The sequence below is a fragment of the Styela clava genome, chromosome 5, assembly GCF_964204865.1.
Source record: "Styela clava chromosome 5, kaStyClav1.hap1.2, whole genome shotgun sequence".
Lineage (NCBI taxonomy): Eukaryota > Metazoa > Chordata > Ascidiacea > Stolidobranchia > Styelidae > Styela > Styela clava.
In genome coordinates this window covers 13492104-13512390 of record NC_135254.1, presented here as the reverse complement: position 1 = coordinate 13512390, position 20287 = coordinate 13492104, and the positions used below count along the sequence as shown (strand labels likewise).

General features: G+C 33.7%; 1 protein-coding gene across 2 annotated transcripts; it reads right to left on the bottom strand.

Annotated features, from left to right (window-relative positions):
- Positions 1 to 1082: 1082 nt before the first annotated feature.
- LOC120344246 (CDC42 small effector protein 2-like) lies at positions 1083 to 8975 on the bottom strand. 2 transcript variants are annotated; one of them, XM_078112560.1, is made up of 5 exons: positions 7790 to 8975; positions 7427 to 7491; positions 6484 to 6585; positions 5650 to 5748; positions 1083 to 4278 (listed from the first exon to the last, which is right to left on the bottom strand). In XM_078112560.1, exons 1-4 carry the CDS (start codon positions 7860 to 7862, stop codon positions 5653 to 5655), a joined length of 336 nt encoding a protein of 111 aa, XP_077968686.1. In that variant the 5' UTR covers positions 7863 to 8975; the 3' UTR covers positions 1083 to 4278; positions 5650 to 5652. The 2 variants fall into 2 exon arrangements, with proteins under 2 accessions (XP_077968686.1, XP_039269298.2); XM_039413364.2 differs by having other exon boundaries at positions 6484 to 6588; positions 7790 to 8969.
- Between the last annotated feature and the right edge of the window lie 11312 nt (positions 8976 to 20287).

Genomic DNA, 20287 nt, shown 5'->3' with positions numbered 1-20287 from the left:
TCACAGAACAGTTGTTCCCTTGCAAATTTTATGTTGTTTACACTTTAGGACAGATAATTGATCACAGAACAATTCTTCCCTTTCAAATTTTATGTTGTTTCCAGTAGACTCTCATCAAAATAAACAAATATAGTAGGCTACAAGTGCTACAACGCTTGCATTACTGCACTGGTAGGACCGTGAAAGAATAAGTTACGGTAATTTCATTGTGGTAAGACACCGGTACCGGCACCAGTACCAGTATCGTACTGAGCTACCAGTACCGGTTAGCAGTCAGCCAGCATCTTACCTGTACACTGTAGGCCATATACGGTAATTGGTCACAGAACAGTTGTTCCCTTGCAAATTTTATGTTGTTTACACTTTAGGACAGATAATTGATCACAGAACAATTCTTCCCTTTCAAATTTTATGTTGTTTCCAGTAGACTCTCATCAAAATAAACAAATATAGTAGGCTACAAGTGCTACAACGCTTGCATTACTGCACTGGTAGGACCGTGAAAGAATAAGTTACGGTAATTTCATTGTGGTAAGACACCGGTACCGGTACCAGTACCAGTATCGTACTTACGTACTGAGCTACCGGTACCGAACCTGTAGGTCTGATATTCCGTTCCGCATACGATAGGCTATAAAACTTGCATTGCAGCATTAGTAATACCGCGGAAGGAATAAGTCAATTTCACTGCGTTACGGTACCGGTATGGCAACTTACCAGTACCGACCTACAGTAGCTGTAGTATTGAGCAAGACAATCGATCGCGAAACCGCTTGAAATAAGTGTAAAACAGTGTTCCCATGAGTAAAAATAAATACCGCGAAATTTTGTATGAAATATCATATCTCATAGGATTCATATAAAATTTAAGAATAAACAAAAGTAATAGCCTTCTAGCGAAAAAATTATTCTTTAACCACTGAAAATTTCAAAGCAATTGGCCCAGTATTCGAAGAGAAAAGCGACTTTTTAAAAACGTGTCAAAGAACAAGAACAACAACAACATAATATTGAAACGATCGTTATGTCCACTACGTGTCCAATTATAACATAAACAACAAACCAATTCCTCTAAAAAAATGCAAAGTATATACTTTTCTTTATTCTGAATACGCTTAATGTTAATAAGGAAAAACACACAAGCACATTCATGAATAATGATAATACCAACATGATCAATAATAATAAAAAATAAACGCAGCAGTAGTAAAATACTTGTTATGAATAATAGAAACTGCAGTACAATAACAAATAAAACATGCATTTTATATTGAAACATGCTTGGACAAGCATGGCATAAGAAATTTTAATTAAGACACTTTGGTGATGTAAATAATATTCTAACGTCTCAGCAATCGAATTCATTTTCGTTAGTGAAGACGACAGATAATTTCTGCAGCCAGCAAGAAAAGTAATACTTTATTTCAATCAACATGAGCTAATGCTCTATAACTATATATTTGCTCAGCAATCTAAATTCAAGAGAAAAATGGAATTCCTTATTTTTTAGACAGCAATAGCTCTCTTCATTAAATATAAGCTATATTTAAGACACAGCCAATAAGAAGGTAGCAAGCATTATGAAGAACTATCAAGCAACAATACTTGCAATATCGGTATGAAGACACAAACAAGCAATGAATATTTATCTATCTTGTGGAAAAGAATAGGGATAGCAGGAAAGGATGCCTATACCACAGTCTTTAACCTTGTGTAAGCGAATAAATTTAAGACACTGATTTTTTAATGAAGGCATGTGGCAAGGGAATTCATCACAATACCTGCTTCGAAAAGGTTTAACTTTGGGTAACGATATCATTAACAGACAGTTCAGAAAAATGATTTATTGTAATATGTTTCACGTTATGATGGAGATACTTTAACCATTTAGATCAGTGGTTCACAAACGTTGGGCCGCACCCCACAAGGGGGGGGGGTAGACAATTTTTTTAGGGGAAATAAAAATATTTGCTAGATTTGATCTTGCCTGCTTTATTTGTTTTTAAAACTTTTCATTTATTTCATTACTTATGTTCTATCCATGTATATTCAACGTGTTTTTTGAATAAAACATACTTTCTGGTTACTATCTGTTATTTGTTAGCTAGTTATTTATGAGGTGGGGCGAAAAACTTGACAAATCCTAAAAAGGGGGACTGATTTAGATCACTTTGATTAAGTTTATATTTTGTTTACATTCTAATAAAAATGTTATTAAGATTACAACTTTGAGCTCAATAAATATTACTATGAAAAAATTCATAAAATATACGACTAGCTGGCTTTTTTTGTAGTTACATTTCCTTTTTATAAAAATTGATAAACTGAAACTGAAAGATTAGAAACAACACATATATAAAGTTATTTCATTATCATATTTTACAACTGAATTCAAACGTATCAATGTTTAACCAAAATTAAATCATTGGACAATCGGTTGAAATTTAAAAAGTGAAAATAACATATTTTTCTCTAAGGCACAGTAGGTTGCATAAATTGGTTTAAGGATGGATGAAACAAATATTGTCTTCAACTGCTTCTGATCTCGTAAACTTAATTTCTTAGAGATGATAATATTAATTATGAAATAATTCAAGTAAAAAAAAATTGAAAGGTGGCTATTCATTCGGCTACATAATATATTGAAATTGATTGCTCATAGCTTTGAGAATGAGGACTGAGATATTCAGAACTGGTGAGTTAAATAGTGCAGCGGTAAAAAGCGTCAGACTTAACTGTGTTGGCATTCAAGGTTACACATCTCAGGTTCAAATCCCATTCCATCACTTGAACCGGGTGTAATAAATTGAGTACGCCGAAAATAGTAGCTCAATACATATCATTAGATTTATATAGCTGCTTTTGAAGGGCCTTGTTCGCAGTGAAGTTCGGGAACAGGAGTCGAATTGAAAAACTTTATTTGATTTGCTAGGATTATTACGCTTGATAATTGCAATGTGATTTATTATTTCCGGAAAAAAGATATAACTTGGATTTGGTTGTTTTTTACTTTAGGCAATGGAACAATCTCCGAATATATTCGAAGCTGATAATTTCAGACGAAAAATATCAAAATCATCTTGTTAAAACATAATCCAGAAAACATTCGTCATAATCAATTTTGGCAAATAGTTTGATTGGCATAACCATAAATGAATGCGTTATAGTATATGGTCTTGGATATTACTGATATCAGAATACAAACAGGAGGAATCAATTTTGAGCAAAATGCAGGTAAAAATAATATTTTTTCCATATTGAGAACAGAGGTGAAAACAATCTATAGGCTGAAATTCATAATTCTGGGAATTAGAATATAGAAAGTATTGAATATCATATGGTGATGTAATAAACAGTCTAAATAAGAACAACATGAAAGGGCATCTTCGACTTTCTTATATTTGATAAATGCCTGGCTTTGGCAGTGATGCTGAATAAACATGCAGAATCATGCAAAAAATATTATTCATAATATAGGCGCAAAGTTGGTCCAGGAATGTTTTTCTTTATAAAACTACTATTTTAAAAACTGAAAAAAATATCGGAGTGACTATCATTTTTTAGGTTAAATTTAGCTTATAATTTTTCACATAAGATTGAAATTAAAAAACTATTTTAAATGGTAAAGTTAAAGATATAAAACCTCGAGTTTTGATATGGCGTACCAAACAGCTAGTCATTGACAATATTTTATACCTCAGGTATTACAATAATACTTCTCAACTCATACCTGTTGGCTTTTAATAAGAAGAATATTGTTTAAAGTAGGATAATGCTATTAATTTATTACCCATTAGCAAAGAAGCAAAACTAACCAGACAATTTTCTATCAGCGCAAAGAAAAAACAGTGTTTAAATCAAAACTCTAAATAATTTAAAATTTGTATAAAAAATCTATTTCATTGCTTATACATAATATGGGGCGAGCTTGTAGAGAGTCATAAAAAAATTAAAACATTCATACTGCAAATCATCATTTTGACATTGTTGTACCAAAATTTGGTTATCATTTATCTGGTTCCGTATGGTCTTTTGTTTATTAATAAAACACCAGGTTGAAGACATTGTTAATAAAGAAAGCGTAATAATAGTTATAAGACCCATTCGGTCATTTCGTTAGCTGAACCAGTACTCGTTTGTAGTTATTGTGCTGTGGTACAGTAGTACTAGTAAACTGTCTTTAATATTGCACCGTTTGTCGCTTCGCAGGCAGGCCTGATGCGCAGAAAACGTATTTTTATTACATGTTGAAATTTGTCTTCGCTAGAATGAAGTATTCTGAAAGAAAGAAAAAGGGTTTTTAGCATGATTTGAATAGTCTTAGTAAATAATACTAATGAAAAATAAAAAGCTTTAAGAATAAACAAAATGTAGAAATATTGCAGAATAAAATCTATAAATATACAAACAATAATTTATTTATTTCAAATATTATATATTGGCGAGAGACACGAAAATTAAATTAAGTCGCATCATATTTGCCAATTTATATGATTTAACAACTTCAATGAGATCAATCGTGTATCTATAATATCACTCAAAATTTGCTATTGAAAATCAGACAAAACAATAAAACACTAATAATAGTAAAGTAATTTTGATCATCAATAGTGATTATGTATTGAAGTAAATAGCAGTTTTTATTACCAGGCTATCAAATTATCATTTCTATCAAACAAACAATCATAATACATAAGTTTTATGCCAAGGTATCATTTTACGTATTATTTATTTAATAATGAAGTAATCAATATCAGATAACGTTTGCAAACTTAATTATGCAGTAATGCAAAAGCAATGGATAAATTAGATGTTGATACTTCAGGCAGATTGTAACCGGCACTATAAATCTTTCATACATTTTTTACTTAATTAAACTACTGATACTAGTAATGATAAATATAAATAATCGATAAACTACGCAACTCAGATCATGAATTCACATCATGAACTCGTTAAGACATTAAATGTCATGCTTCTTGTAGAATTATAATGATAATATGAAACACATTTAACAACAGATTATAAATATAATGCTAGACAAAGTCTCGCAAATAAGCTAATTTGGTCATGTGTGCCGGCAAGAGTCGGCAAATCATGCAATCAGATGTTTATTTAAGTAACTAAACTTTGTGACATTTTATCATGTTCACAGAATCAGAGGGACATTGAAATGAAGTTTTGTTGTTTGGCACAGATGGCCAAAACTAAATAAGTTGTTAATAATTGCAAGAAATAACAGAGAAATTTAATTCAAATCTGGGATATCGCATATATTGATCGCAAATCTTGACATGAAAAGGATGAAAAACACAAATTAGTACCGATACATCTTCAATATAGTTGATTAAGTTCACTGAAAAACCCTTCCAATTTATGCAAAATTTCATGCAACTTGTTTTATGCTTATTTAGTATAATTTAACAAAATGAAACTGCAAAAAATGTCAGTATTATCGTGCATATCAAGACTGGAAAATGCTAATTATAAAACCTGAAGAAGCAATTTAATGTAACCACAAACTTCTAATGTACTTAACTTCATATTAAACTAGTAAAAACCATAAATTTTAATAATCTGAAGATTTAGCTGGGAGCAATTTAACATAAATCACACGATTTATAACAGTCTAACAGGTTATAAAAATACCTGCTAGGATCCTTCAGGCCGAACATCATCTAATTTCCTTTGAACATTAACATCTGATTTTTCTTCATATCCGCCTTTACTTTGCATATGATCTTGCATCTAAAATATTTTATAATATTACAACTGAGGACGAAACAAAATGTTTTAGTTGAACACATACATATACAGGGTGTCCATAAAGTCACTTTACAGTTTCAATTTTGTTATGAAGTCAATTCTCTGTATATCTCAACCAGGTTTGTTGTTTTTTAATCAGTGATTGTTTAAGTATTTTTTCTTTATTTAATACATCTGTGAGGGCCAAAACAATAAGGTATCGATAAATTCCCTTTGCAATTTGGAAAATTTTTAGAACCTCATAGACACCATATACTCCCTATAGTATTAAACGACTTCAACAACAACCTGCAGTTTATAATATTTGACCTGTCATTTCCTGAATAGGAGCAGAGATAGCGACTAGCGACTATAAAAATTAGAATATAAAGTCTTTCATCCTTTTTCTATATATTATTTATAAAGACAGTATATTATATTCAAAGGTACTGCATTTTGCACACAAAATTCAATTTGCACATACAAACTCTTCTATTAGGTGAACACCATTTTTACCAGACTTATTAACAAGTTGACAATAATAGTACTTAGAGAATTCCCTATAGACAAACACGCCTCACTTCATAAACAAGTTATAAGAAATAGAAATACCAAGTTTCACTATTTTACTGCTACTAGCAAAATAAAGGAGTAAAGCAATGATATTTGACTTGTCAAAGGGACACCACATTAAAAACCCTTAGTGGAAAAAATACTACAATGACAAGATACACTTACATCTGAACCTGTGGGCTCTCCAGAGCCTATGTGATTTAAATGAACAAAATTTTGTGGTGCTCCTATCATACTTGGATCTATTTTTTTCCGCCTTGGTCTCCTCTTCTGAATGAAAACACAAATTATATAGCATATACGTATGAAAAAATGTTATAATGGACTGGGCAAACAATATCTAAGGATTCAGAATTTAATGTATGAAGCATATTTCAAAAGTAAACAGCTTCAATTGGTCAAATAATATAATCATCGATTTAGTAAGCCGGTAGTACAAAATTTTGCATTTATCAGTCGGAAATATAAAGTAGTCTAGTAGAAGGCTAATACGTTGCCCTGCCTACTGGATATCAAGTAAATAACGTCATGTGAAATGTGCAAGATTAAAATAATGTGCGCATGATGAGACAAACGATAGGGGTGACCGGTTCTTAAATAAACCTATGTAAGGTTGTTGTGTGGTAAAACCATGTTGTCATAATCAATTTAAATGAATTAGAATTAACATAGTTGATAAGGGTTCTCGTTCTTATTAAGAATATACCAGTGTAGTTATTTGTACATAAATAACCTTACTTCACCATCAGTAACTAGTAACAAATAATACATAACAGAATTATGTTTTGACAACAATGTAAAACATATCATTTTTTTTTTCGGTTAACAGGCAATTAAACAATCTGAATTTTGGGCGTGTACCAAAAAAAAATAGTATTTATAAAACAAACCAAACTTAAATAAGCATTTTATGTTTCACCGCAAATGGATAAATATTTTCAATACTATACAATACTATTGCAAGATACCCAAAAATGAACCAGTAAATGGCACAAAATTCAAGACTACTTTGAGGTGATATTCACCTTAATAATTGACCAGCTATATTATTTACTTCCTGATTCTGTTAAGCTAGGACAATTTGGAATTAGAAAAAAGCATTACTTACATTAGAACTTGTATCATTTGACATGCAACAAGGGAAGCAGAGCCACATTTCGGCCATATCCCGATCTGTGAAAAATATAATACAATAAACATGAAATGACTCAGTTCCTACATTATATGCATCATTATGATGCACATCAACACTAATATAAAAAAATGATAGATTGCCATAGACATATAGTATGAATAACACTTGAATATAGGTAGCAATGAATATTGGTGAGAATGTATAACATGCACTAGAAAAAACACTGACTAATCGGCAGTGACGTCAATATATTTAAAATTTTAAAACTGACTAATAAACAATAAAGGCTAAGTCAAACAGTAAAAAAACATAGGAAGATATCATAAGAAAAATCACCTTGATTATGGAAAAGTAGTGTTCCCCCATTTTCACTATCATTTATGTCTTTCAAAATACATTTAAATCCCATTGCTTACAAAATATTATTCCTAGGCAAGTTTCAACACGAAAAGCACAAAAGCAACTAAACAGACCCCAACACAGCTGCTATAATTATATTTTTTTTCAGCAAATTAGATGTAGAAATGACATAATTATCAATGATATAAATGTAATTATAATGATCAATTACAGACGATTACATCATAATATCAAGTCTATATAACTTGCATTGCAAAATTGATAAATTGCAAAACAGTCGTGAGCAAAGTGCATGTTATTGAAAAATCCCTTATTAAGATATAACTTGCAATCTAAGTCTCATTGACCACATGACTATCAAATTATGCTCATTAGACATTATAAACTGTCACATGGACAATTCAGTCAGCTGTAACATGAGGGTCAATATTTAGAAATATTGCCATTAGAAATGTTAAACAATAATCTGAATATTACACTACATTAGAAGTACTACAACGTTGCACCATTTTCCATCTCATTTTCAAATGTGTTTTATACACCTATCCCCTCTGTGACAGAATAATGGAATGATGATTATCCCCATGGGAACCATGCTACTTGAATACAAATTTTACCTTATATTATCTACCTCCGATGTATTACCAATATTTGGAAACAAATATGTATATGATAACTTAATTAAACCAAACTTGATCAGATATTATCCGTTCATAATAAGAGTGGCAAATCTATCAATATCAACGTTTCAGTATTGTCTTACTGGCATTTTTAATACAGTTTAAATAAATATTGTTGTATCCACATAAAATAGATAACATTCAATGGATGACAGGTGGTCAAAACATTGAAAATGATGAATGGTGTGTATTGGATATTGTATTTCCACTGATACATTTAGCTTAGGTCTGTCCAAATTAGGAGTTCAAAAAGGATTTGAGATAAACTGAAGAAACTTTAAGATATGACTATTTATACTGCCTATGGGAAAAGCAAATAATATTCCTTTCTTATGTTTAAGAGGAGACAACATAAATTATTTGGCAATTTCAATTATTTGACAAATGAAAACACAATATATGTTAAAAACCAAAATTCATTTGCAATACCTGCTTCACCAGAATAAAGGTGTATTAGAATATGATAAAAATTGCACAAAACTTCTGAGGTCTGTCCATCGCAAAATAAAAATAAAATAAAATCTCCACAATATTTATAAAAAATATTTAATTATTTTGATTAATAAAATCCACCAATATTGAGATGATCAATAAGAACTTACTATATTTTGTAATTGCAGCAATATACTGCACTAGTGAGGTAGGAATATTTCCCAATAGCAAAACTTCATCAAATTATATCCACTGCGTTGATGAGTCTCGTCCATATACAACAGTTGCCACCAGATATCTTATACTTGGAATGAATCAAGTATCAAACACTTTTAAAAGATATAAAACCTGTACATATATTTCTCCTATGAAAATACATATACAGTGCTACATAAGCTGAAATATAAATATGGATTGTTAAAACCCCTGAAGCAGCTTTAAAAATATTCTATGAACCCAACGGTTTCCAAACTTTTTGTTTGTACGGCGCCAAATTATTAGGGATAAAACTCACGACACACTTACATGATAAAAAAAATCGCTGGTATTGTTGATGTGTACTTTATGCCTTTGAAAGTTTGTAAAAATGTGGGCCTTAAGAATAAAGGTCAACTCTTCTTCCTCATCTCGAGTGGAAGTGGTGACTCCACTACGGCCCATGGGCCGGGGCCACAGCCCATCGAATTGGGCCTCGGCCCATCAGGCTATGGGCCGCGGCCCATCAAGTTGTGTAAAAGGACTATTTACTTGGCTAACACAGTCAGTCCCCGAACTCATAATAGCACTAGACTATAATGTGAAAAATCTGAACGAAATTTTGTCCTAACCCTAACCTGGTACACATACTACAGGAGTATTCTTTTCTGTTGCTTGGTATTTTGCTTTATTTTTATATAAAGGCTTATCGTAAGAAAAAAATTTGGTGGCATCTCGCGATTTTTTTCGGTTCGAATATTGACAATTTTGTGAAAATTGAAAATTTTGTTAAGATAATTGAATTTTTTCTGATGGGGCCGCAGCCCATAGCTTGATGGGCCACGGCCCATGTGGCCAAATTAGATGGGCCGTGGCCCCGGCCCATGGGCCGTAGAAGAGTCACCACTCCTGTAGATCTCTGCCTGATTTTCCCTTGAAATACTAAAAAAAACTCTCATGTTCGCTAAACTCGGTTTAGCAAATAAATAAACTGCAGCTCGCCAAAACTGTAGGTAAAATAACTTATTGATTCATATACACAGCATTTGAACTAGGAAACAACAAAACAACCTTTATAAGTTATACAATATGAAAAATATTCAATCATATATTAGTTATGTTTAACACAATTCTGATAATTTTCAAGGCGTACTTAGCAAATCACAAGATGACATAACACAGAACACAGCAATGGATAATCATCGCAAAACTAACATGTTTCCTTGAAAATAAGACCTGGTATGAAAATAAGACCTAATTTGAATTTTAAAAATGTTATTAGTTAAACCCTACCCTTATGATAAATTCAAAATGTGTGTGAGAGGTAAGATTCAATGACCTGAGGTAAGGTGAAGATCACATCACTATTCAAGATTGTGTGATGCCACAATCACAATTATGATATTTGTTACTTGATTTTTGTATAGGAAATACAAATAAAAACAGTAGATGTTAAAATCTCGTAATTTTCTACAATGTAATTTTATTTTTGATAAATGAACACAAAAGACATCTTCCAAAAAAAAAACATGGTGTTATTCTTCAAAAGAAAATAAATCTAAATCCTGTCTAAATTTCGGGGAAACACGGTAAGAAGTGCTGTACAGTGTACAAAACTGCTCTGCGTAAAAAAGCAACATGGTTATTCTTTGTGTAGCAAATTTTTGTTCCTTTGAGAAGATCGAAAAAAGGAAACTTCCACAGATTAGAATTTTAATTCAATTTAATTTATTTTGAAGATTTACGTATTCGAGTCGCCACCGATCCTAATAATAATAATAATCAAAGCTTTCTACATCTTTTCACGACTCACTAAGATTCCTTTTGTGACCCGCCAGTGGGTCGCGACCCATAGTTTGGGAACCGCTGCTCTAGGCTGTTCATCAAATCAACATAGAATGGCATTACTTTTTTTATCATTTGTGCCCTCTATAATTGCAACAAAATTATGCTTGCAAAGTAATACACTTTGTATGATTGCATACACAAAAAATTTGGGGTTTAGAATGCATATTATAGGAATCAATATAGGATAGTAGTAAAACAGGATCACAGTAATCCAGTATGGCACAGTTCTCCAATTTCAAGTATAGCATCCACATTAAAGGATAAATTATAACTCAATTAATAAATCAATAATAATGACAATTAATAAATCAATTATAACAGTCAATGCTAATTCCTCCTGTTCGAGACAGTATGGGCCTCTATATAGCACAAATCGGCAAACTAGTACTGCACAATAAACTAAATGGAAGCACAACCTAAAAACATCAGAAATGGATTCCTTGTAAAAACAACAATCAGATTTACCGAAGAAAATAATGTTACGTAGCATTTGAGAGTTTTTAGCAAAAAACGTCGGCAGAAGAGAATTTGCCTAGTAAACGAGCTCCAATGAAGTCACTGAAATTTTATTCAATGCACGCAAAGCCTTGACTTGTTTCTGGTGTCGATACCCTTTTTTTCATTGTACACAGAATTGTGTGTTAATGATAATACATTGGTTAATGATAATACATTGGTCAGAAATAATGAAGATTCCATTTTGATCAACATAATTAGTCTATACGCCTCTTAGCGATATTACATGAATTTAACATGATAGAAAAATACACACTACTGCAATATCTGAAGCTAAAGTCAAAAATTACTTAGGTCGACAATATATCATACATCGAAACGAAGCACAAAATCAATTTTTTTTTTTCAAAAGTGAAATTTATATTGATAGTAAAACGACATAAAAAGTTCCGTTTCACTATCAATATAGACTACTGATACCAGTCTGGATTTCATGGCCTTTTTGAACGAGAAATCGGGCGTGCAATCAGAAATTCCCGCGTGCAAATAAGAATTCCTGGCGTGCAATTATAGCTCACGACGTGCAAAACAACTGCACTCGCGTGCAACTGACTTTGACATCAGATACCTCTCAATACATCCGCGTAAAATTACCGGTATCGGATAAAAAATACGTTGAATCAGAGAAAAAATGGACGTTTGACCTTTGACCCCAAACATTATTTCTACAGTTTGTCGCTAATTTTGAGAGTGTTTGTGCGACTTTGGATACCGGTACTGTTCAGTACATCCGCGTAAAATTATTGGATAAAAAATACGTTGAACCAGAGCAAAATGGACATACTTTGTCATTAATTTTGGTAGTGTTTTTACGTAGAAATAATGGATAAAAAATACGTCAAATTAGAGCAAAATGGACGTTTGACCTTTGACCCCAAACATTATTTTCATACTTTGTCACTAATTTTGGGAGTGTTTGAGCAACTTTAGATACCGGTACTGTTCAGTACATTCGTGTAAAATTATTGTATGAAAAATACGCTGAATCAGAGCCGTACTTGGCCATTGGTGCGGAGGCGATCTTTTCGTCCATAACTATTCTCACGGGATTCCTATTTCCTATCATTCAACACGATATGGACCTTTCCCCGAGCATCGACTTCCTTGTTTACTTCGTGACATTAGCCAATCAGCAAGATGCAAAAAAGGACGTAACAATGAGAGGAATTTTTCGCGGGTCAAAGGTTGGGGAAAGGTCCATGGTCTTTTTGCTTCGCAATATTTCGACCAAATCTTGCAAGCTGGTATTTGTCGACAATTGTGGAGGTATAATATTTTGGCATCTTTATATTACTGGATTATTGATTTTAAAACCATTTAAACCGATTTACATTGGTGAGCAATTGCAAATTTTCGGCGTGCAAAATTGATTTCGCTCGCGTGCATTTTTGCGGAGCGCTAGCGCCCTCGGGCGTGCACCTGCCATGGAATCCAGTCTGGTACTGATATAATAACCAAATTTGACTTTCAGAAAAGAATTCGATTTTGTGCTTCGCTTTTAATTTGATATACGACAATTTCCATAATTTCGGTTCTGCTGATGCCACAGATTCACAAAGTTTTCAAAAAAAATTATTTCAACTGCTATAAATCAATGTGCATATTTTTTGGACACAACTGGCCAAAACTCTACAAATAACTTTGCTTTCGATTACACACTGGTTGCATTGTCCCGACGGAACGCATAATCCTTTTGATCTTCCTCAGAAGTACCGAAATTGTTGGATTTACAAGTACGGTAGGCCTACCGACTATCGTAATCACGCACCATTAGATGCACTGCGGCTGTCGGTTCGGTACCGTACAGCCTTACGGAACAGCATGGCACAAAACCAGAGATTTGGTGAAAGAAATATACACTTCAGTAATCTTCTAGTGCTGTAGTGACTGACACATTATATATTATTCAAGTATTAGATCTTACTCGCTCTTGCCTACTTAAACATTTTCATGCAGCGCGTTGTTTTGGATCTCACGAAAAATAAAATCCATTGCCTTGCAGTCAATCAGTGGTATTTTGGTAAGGAGAGGTCAAGAAACACCCTTATCCTCGATCCCATAACGATAACCGGTGACCCGTAAATGAAATTTCAGTTCAATGGTCTTCACTCTGCAGCAATCACTTTCGCGTACCGGTATGTTAGTCGTTGCTTTCGCCCTAACTCATCGAAGATGATGACTAATATTAAAACAATTAGCTTTTTATTACAATGGAACTGCAGAGGCATCTGCCAGAAATTATACGAATTTGAACGATATATACAAAAAATGAATAACAGAATAATTATAATAGTATATATTTACGATTATACTTCAAGAACCCCATCTTATTGCCAGATATAGGCCAACACTGTACGGTTACACATTATTACGAAAGAAGGGGCGTTTGTAGTGGCGGAGTAAAAATATGTATCCAAAATCCTTCGCCATTCGCGAAATTGAGTTAATAACACCACAATCTATAAAAGCCATAATATTGTTATTGTCTCTAGAATTGCTTATTATTTTTGAACAAGCTGCTAAGCTCTCCACATCTGTTTTGTTTCGCATTCTAGCCAACTCTTTATTTTGTTCTATAGCATGCATAGCATAAGATTCTTCCGCATATGGCTGCTCATATTCTGATATCTGCATGTGCATGTTTTTTTTGGGTTTCTGATATTCCACATGCATAATCTTTTATTTCTATTTGAGTGGTGTGTTCCTTAGTGAGGGTTGTAGAAGGTATAATTTAACCCCTGTACCTATTACTGTAATTAGGCGACCAGTCGAGATATATTGGATTCTCCCCTTCATTTTAATTTGCTGTGGTATTCCATGATTTGTCTTGTGTGTATACAAAATTTTATCCTAGGTGAAGGTTCTGCTGTGAAGTTAACGTGAATGCCAACATACAAATGGTTAGTGTGGTTTGAGAGTTCTTGCATGGTTTGCGAAGATTATTTGCCCTGTGTCCCAACCAGAATTCAACTCAGGTCTTTCAACTTGCGTTTTAAAAATAAATAACTAATGATCAATATTTACTCAAAATAATAATTTCTTCTCAACAAAAGTGTAGGGTAGTGACTAGTGAGTGTTATTTCCTAATATGTAACCCTTGAATATTCTACTCGCAGATTTATTTTCTGTTTTTCAGGTCGTTGGTGATGACCAATTCAATGGCTAGCTTATTGAATATAAAGGGTGTCTACATCATCAAAATTGGCAGTCTGATGTCTCATCTATGATAAATTTGAATTGACAACAATTAGCCTACATTGAGTAAATGAAGAAATGATCCTGTGAAATAACAATCCTAATTCCTTTGTCCTTGCAGAAGTCAATATCTAGGATCGAAAAAAACTTTACTTATGACCTTGGTAACCAACATATTCCTATTCCCCGTTGTCCTACCTTAATTAATTATAATTACTTATACTATTACTTGTACCTTTAATTAAATACTTATACAATCTGGACCATAATTTTGCAATAATAGGCTCTAGTTTGGGGAATGAAGTGGTCTAGCCCAGTGATTTTCAACTTTTTTTGTACCGCGGAACACTTTTTTTAATCTGAAATTGTGGCGGAACACCAAACGAAATTTTTGGAAATAAACTATATTATGCAATTAACGGACGTCGATAATTTTGGCATGAAAATAAAATACCGAAATCAATAATATTGCTTGTCAACTTTAGGAAAAGACGTGAGACATTCCGATTCAGAGCTACAAGAGCGACGGTAAGGTACAAATATATGTTTTTGCAAGTTTGCTTATGAATACTATGATTGCGGTAGCTAGAAACAGAAATGGTATTTTAGTGTAATATTTGGGTCTGTTTCGATTAATTTCAAATATTTGTTCTGTAATCGAGGAGAGACAAACACGCAGCTCTTTCTCAACGGCTCTCGATTTCTCGCGTTTTTTTTTATACACAACAGGAGTCCAGAAGGTCGGAGGTCGATTTGGAAATTAATAAAAACATTGAAAATTGGCAGCAAAGCGATTTTTACTGTTTAATTTCGTCATAATCGCTACTTTTTTGCCCCCTGAACGTTTTCATATTACCGCCTTTGTTCTTGTGCGCAAGTATTAATTCTTGCCGATCGGCGGAGATCGAAGTTTCATATTTTGGTATAACTTCTTTTCCAACAAAACAATACCGCGACCATTATCATAGCTAAAATTGTTACCTACAAATTCACAATGTTATTTACGGAATTTGCAAATTCAACACTTCACTTGACGATTTTGATGATGCCACGCCCTAATTATTACTGCAAGAAAAGCTTCGAAATGCAACGAATGTAATCAACTCCGATGATGACATCATTCATGGTCGAGTATAATGTTCACATTTTCGAAACATTATTTGGTCAAGAATGGAATGGATCACTAAAAATACACGCTGAGATAAAAATCTATTAAAAGGGAATATGGCCTGTCATTTCTTATCTGGTTACAAGTTTTTGGACACGTAGTGGACATAACGATCGTTTCAATATTATGTTGTTGTTGTTGTTCTTGTTCTTGTTCTTGTTCTTTGACACGTTTTTAAAAAGTCGCTTTTCTCTTCGAATACTGGACCAATTGCTTTGAAATTTTCAGTGGTTAAAGATTAATTTTTTCGCTAGAAGGCTATTACTTTTGTTTATTCTTAAATTTTATATGAATCCTATGAGATATGATATTTCATACAAAATTTCGCGGTATTTATTTTTACTCATGGGAACACTGTTTTACACTTATTTCAAGCGGTTTCGCGATCGATTGTCTTGCTCAGTACTACAGCTACTGTAGGTCGGTACTGGTAAGTTGCCATACAGGTACCGTAACGCAGTGAAATTGACTTATTCCTTCCGCGGTATTACTAATGCTGCAATGCAAGTTTTATAGCCTATCGTATGCGGAACGGAATATCAGACCTACAGGTTCGGTACCGGTACTGGTAGCTCAGTACGTAAGTACGATACTGGTACTGGTGCCGGTGTCTTACCACAATGAAATTACCGTAACTTATTCTTTCACGGTCCCACCAGTGCAGTAATGCAAGCGTTGTAGCACTTGTAGCCTACTATATTTGTTTATTTTGATGAGAGTCTACTGGAAACAACATAAAATTTGAAAGGGAAGAATTGTTCTGTGATCAATTATCTGTCCTAAAGTGTAAACAACATAAAATTTGCAAGGGAACAACTGTTCTGTGATCAATTACCGTATATGGCCTACAGTGTACAGGTAAGATGCTGGCTGACTGCTAACCGGTACTGGTAGCTCAGTACGTAAGTACGATACTGGTACTGGTGCCGGTACCGGTGTCTTACCACAATGAAATTACCGTACCTTATTCTTTCACGGTCCTACCAGTGCAGTAATGCAAGCGTTGTAGCACTTGTAGCCTACTATATTTGTTTATTTTGATGAGAGTCTACTGGAAACAACATAAAATTTGAAAGGGAAGAATTGTTCTGTGATCAATTATCTGTCCTAAAGTGTAAACAACATAAAATTTGCAAGGGAACAACTGTTCTGTGATCAATTACCGTATATGGCCTACAGTGTACAGGTAAGATGCTGCCTGACTGCTAACTGAGTACCGCTTGACACGTTTTTAAAAAGTCGCTTTTCTCTTCGAATACTGGACCAATTGCTTTGAAATTTTTAGTGGTTAAAGATAAAAATTTTCTCCAGAAGGCTATTACTTTTTTTTTCGCTATGACGTCATCAAAATTATGTGACTCTACGTGTCCATATATTTGAGCATAGCTCTCTTGTTTATACCGACTTTCCAAAACTCTGACTCGCCGTTTTCAAATCGACTCTATTTATATTATTCGAATGACGTCATAATACTTCGAAAAGGCAATATTTCGCGGAACACCTGGAGGTCTCTCGCGGAACACCGGTTGAAAATCACTGATCTAGCCCACCTCTTCATGCACCTAATTCTGGCAACTTTGGTTGGGCATTTTTGGCAATTGACTCCAACTATAATCAGCTTGGCAATATATTTTTCATAAAAGTTATAAGGCAAACGTTATAAATTTATTAATATGGTGTGGCAAGTAATTTTTATTTATTTTTTCTTAACTACCCGTATGTAATTTATAACTTCTGTATGGTTGTGTGTGTGGGTGCGTGTGTGAAATATTTCCATTATTTTAGGTGAGTGAACACGTACCACTTCTGCTTGGCAAAACCTTCCATATTGTATACATTCTGTACGTTTTAAACCTTATCTAAGGTTTTGTTTGCTCTCCCGATTTCATAATCAGTTTTTATATATTTTTTTTACCAATCATTTTATTGTTATGCTGATTATGGAGTCGAAATAAACTTATACTAAGTTAACAAAATCAAATTCACCAATATTTATATTACGCCAAATGCTGATTTCACACGGGACGATTTCATTTTTTGACAAAGTGCAAAACATCGGCTGTAGACGTCTTTTTATAAAGTGAACTTTGCATGGTTCGTATAGGGATTAATGAATTCACTCACAAATCGAATGTTCACATACCCAAATGGGAATATGAATAAGCAGATTGGAAAAAATTGCATGCACATGTTCGAGTTTAATTAGCCAAGTCCACTCTGTGTTCCAACCTCATACCAAAAATAGCGTCCCTGTGTGGAATAAGTCTTGCACGAAAAGGCAGTACGTTCAGCTTACTTGAAGATGAGAAGAACAATCAGTATACAAGATATAAATTAGTTTAAAAGTTGTATATCTTATATTAGGAAAACTATATTAAAAGCCAAACGCGATTCTCGAAGAGAATACTGTGACTTCGTTGATAATAACACTAAGCTGGATCAAGTATGGTCTATGGTGAAGGCATTTTGTAGACTAGGATTTAATTCTGGAATACAATGCTCGCAATTAGATCATCCGAAATTTGTAACCGAATATGATATTTTCAATGTTCTTGCCACAACGCTTGCAGCTGTTTCAAGTTCGGAAAACTATGACACAAACTTTAAATCTCGATAGCAAGAAGTCAATTTGACCAAGGAAATAGCCAAACCATCTCCCAGACAAGATTAAGTTCTCGACTCTCTTTTTACTATGGCGGAGTTAAAAACAACCTTGAAACCCATGAAACCACCTTTTACTGGCCAGGACGATAGGATATCCAATGCCCAATCACATTCCTCCTCATGCTCTAAAATTTCCTTTGAATCTTTTACCAACATATGGCTTTCTGGCGATATTCCGTCTTCCCGGAAACACTCCTATCCATAAATCTAATAAGCCAGCAACAGATCCATAATCTTATCGACCTATTTTTTAACAAAATATATCTGTATGACCAGGTTTTTTCGTCGTGGAAGGCGTGCCGTAACCTACTACCGGTATGTTAGTCATTGCCTACTACTGATGATATTCTCCGCTTGCACAGTGACGTATACAAGTCATTGCCGAACAAGCCCTATAACGCCACACATTTGTGTTTTAGGCCAGCAGGTTTTGTGCATGCATTCCGTATTAAATAATAATAATTGTCTATTCATTTATTTATCACTATTACGAAACATGGTTTTGAGGGATGAACTTCTTTATAAGATTCGTGCCATAGTTGGGTATTGTGTATAAATGTATTGGCTCTTTTCAGGGAAGAAATAACAAGATCAACATGAGGCATATTTTTCCCAACCAACATGACTCGGCCCGATCATGTTTATCCGAAGACTTTGTCATTAACATCATAACTACATACTCCCATATTATCGCAACAGTGAAACAAAAGGTGGATTCCCGGGCATCAGGACATTCCTGGAAATGAGCATGTAGATGTACTAACTAAGCTAGCTACCACTTCTCCAAACTCATAGGCATTGGAGGAATAGAGGCTAAATTTTTGTTGTCTGATATTTGTCATCGCAAATGGAATACCGAATATATACAAAGTGGAGGTTCAAATAATTTTAATATGTTTCACCCAGAACTACCCATCATTCAATATTCAAACTTACATCGGAGCGTACGAAATAATGTTGTTTCGCTTACAAACGAGATATTGTCGGTAAATCTGTAGTAGTACATATTTACGGTTAAATGGATGTTTCTCATCGATTTCATTTTAATGTCCGTAACAATGACCAATCAGCAATGACGTAACAATTGCAATTTATGCAGTCGCTCAGCCACTTCTTTCGTTCGTACAGATTTTTTTTGGGTGAAGGGTCGGGGAAACGTCCGTAGCCATTTTCAAATTATATCAGTAATCTTCAACATCTTTAAATAACCAAACATGACGCACCCTAACCAACCTAGTACACATACTGTGTTCAGATTGTGCGTCATCTTGGATGAGATGTTGAAGATTACTGATATAAACTCGTGATCATTCCCTACCACTGTATACTGTTTCCCATCAAATTGTTTAAAATTTCACGGACGCTAATAAATAATGAAAGAAAAATGTTTCCATCTCTTCTGCGCTGTTTTGCGCTCTTTCCCTCTCTTCTGCGCTCTATTCATTAAGTAGTAAGAGCCCTACCGCGTCCCAATAAATATTCTAATATTTCAACCGTACCGTGCGTTAAACGCTTTTCAAATCATTGTTGCTACGGGGATTGAGGTATGCCGCTTTGTTTGCAGATACCGTATCGGTAGTCTAGTAAGAGCCGGTACATATACAGACATAGGAGTAACTTTCCTACCTATTGAATTATCCAAATAGCACCTATTTGTCCGCAGAAGGTAGGAATACTGGAATAGAAGGAGGATTTACATAGTCTATTTATCCCGGTCCATTTATGTTCATTGTTGGTGAAGTTTTAGATAATTTGCCTCAAGATCCCTTCATTTAG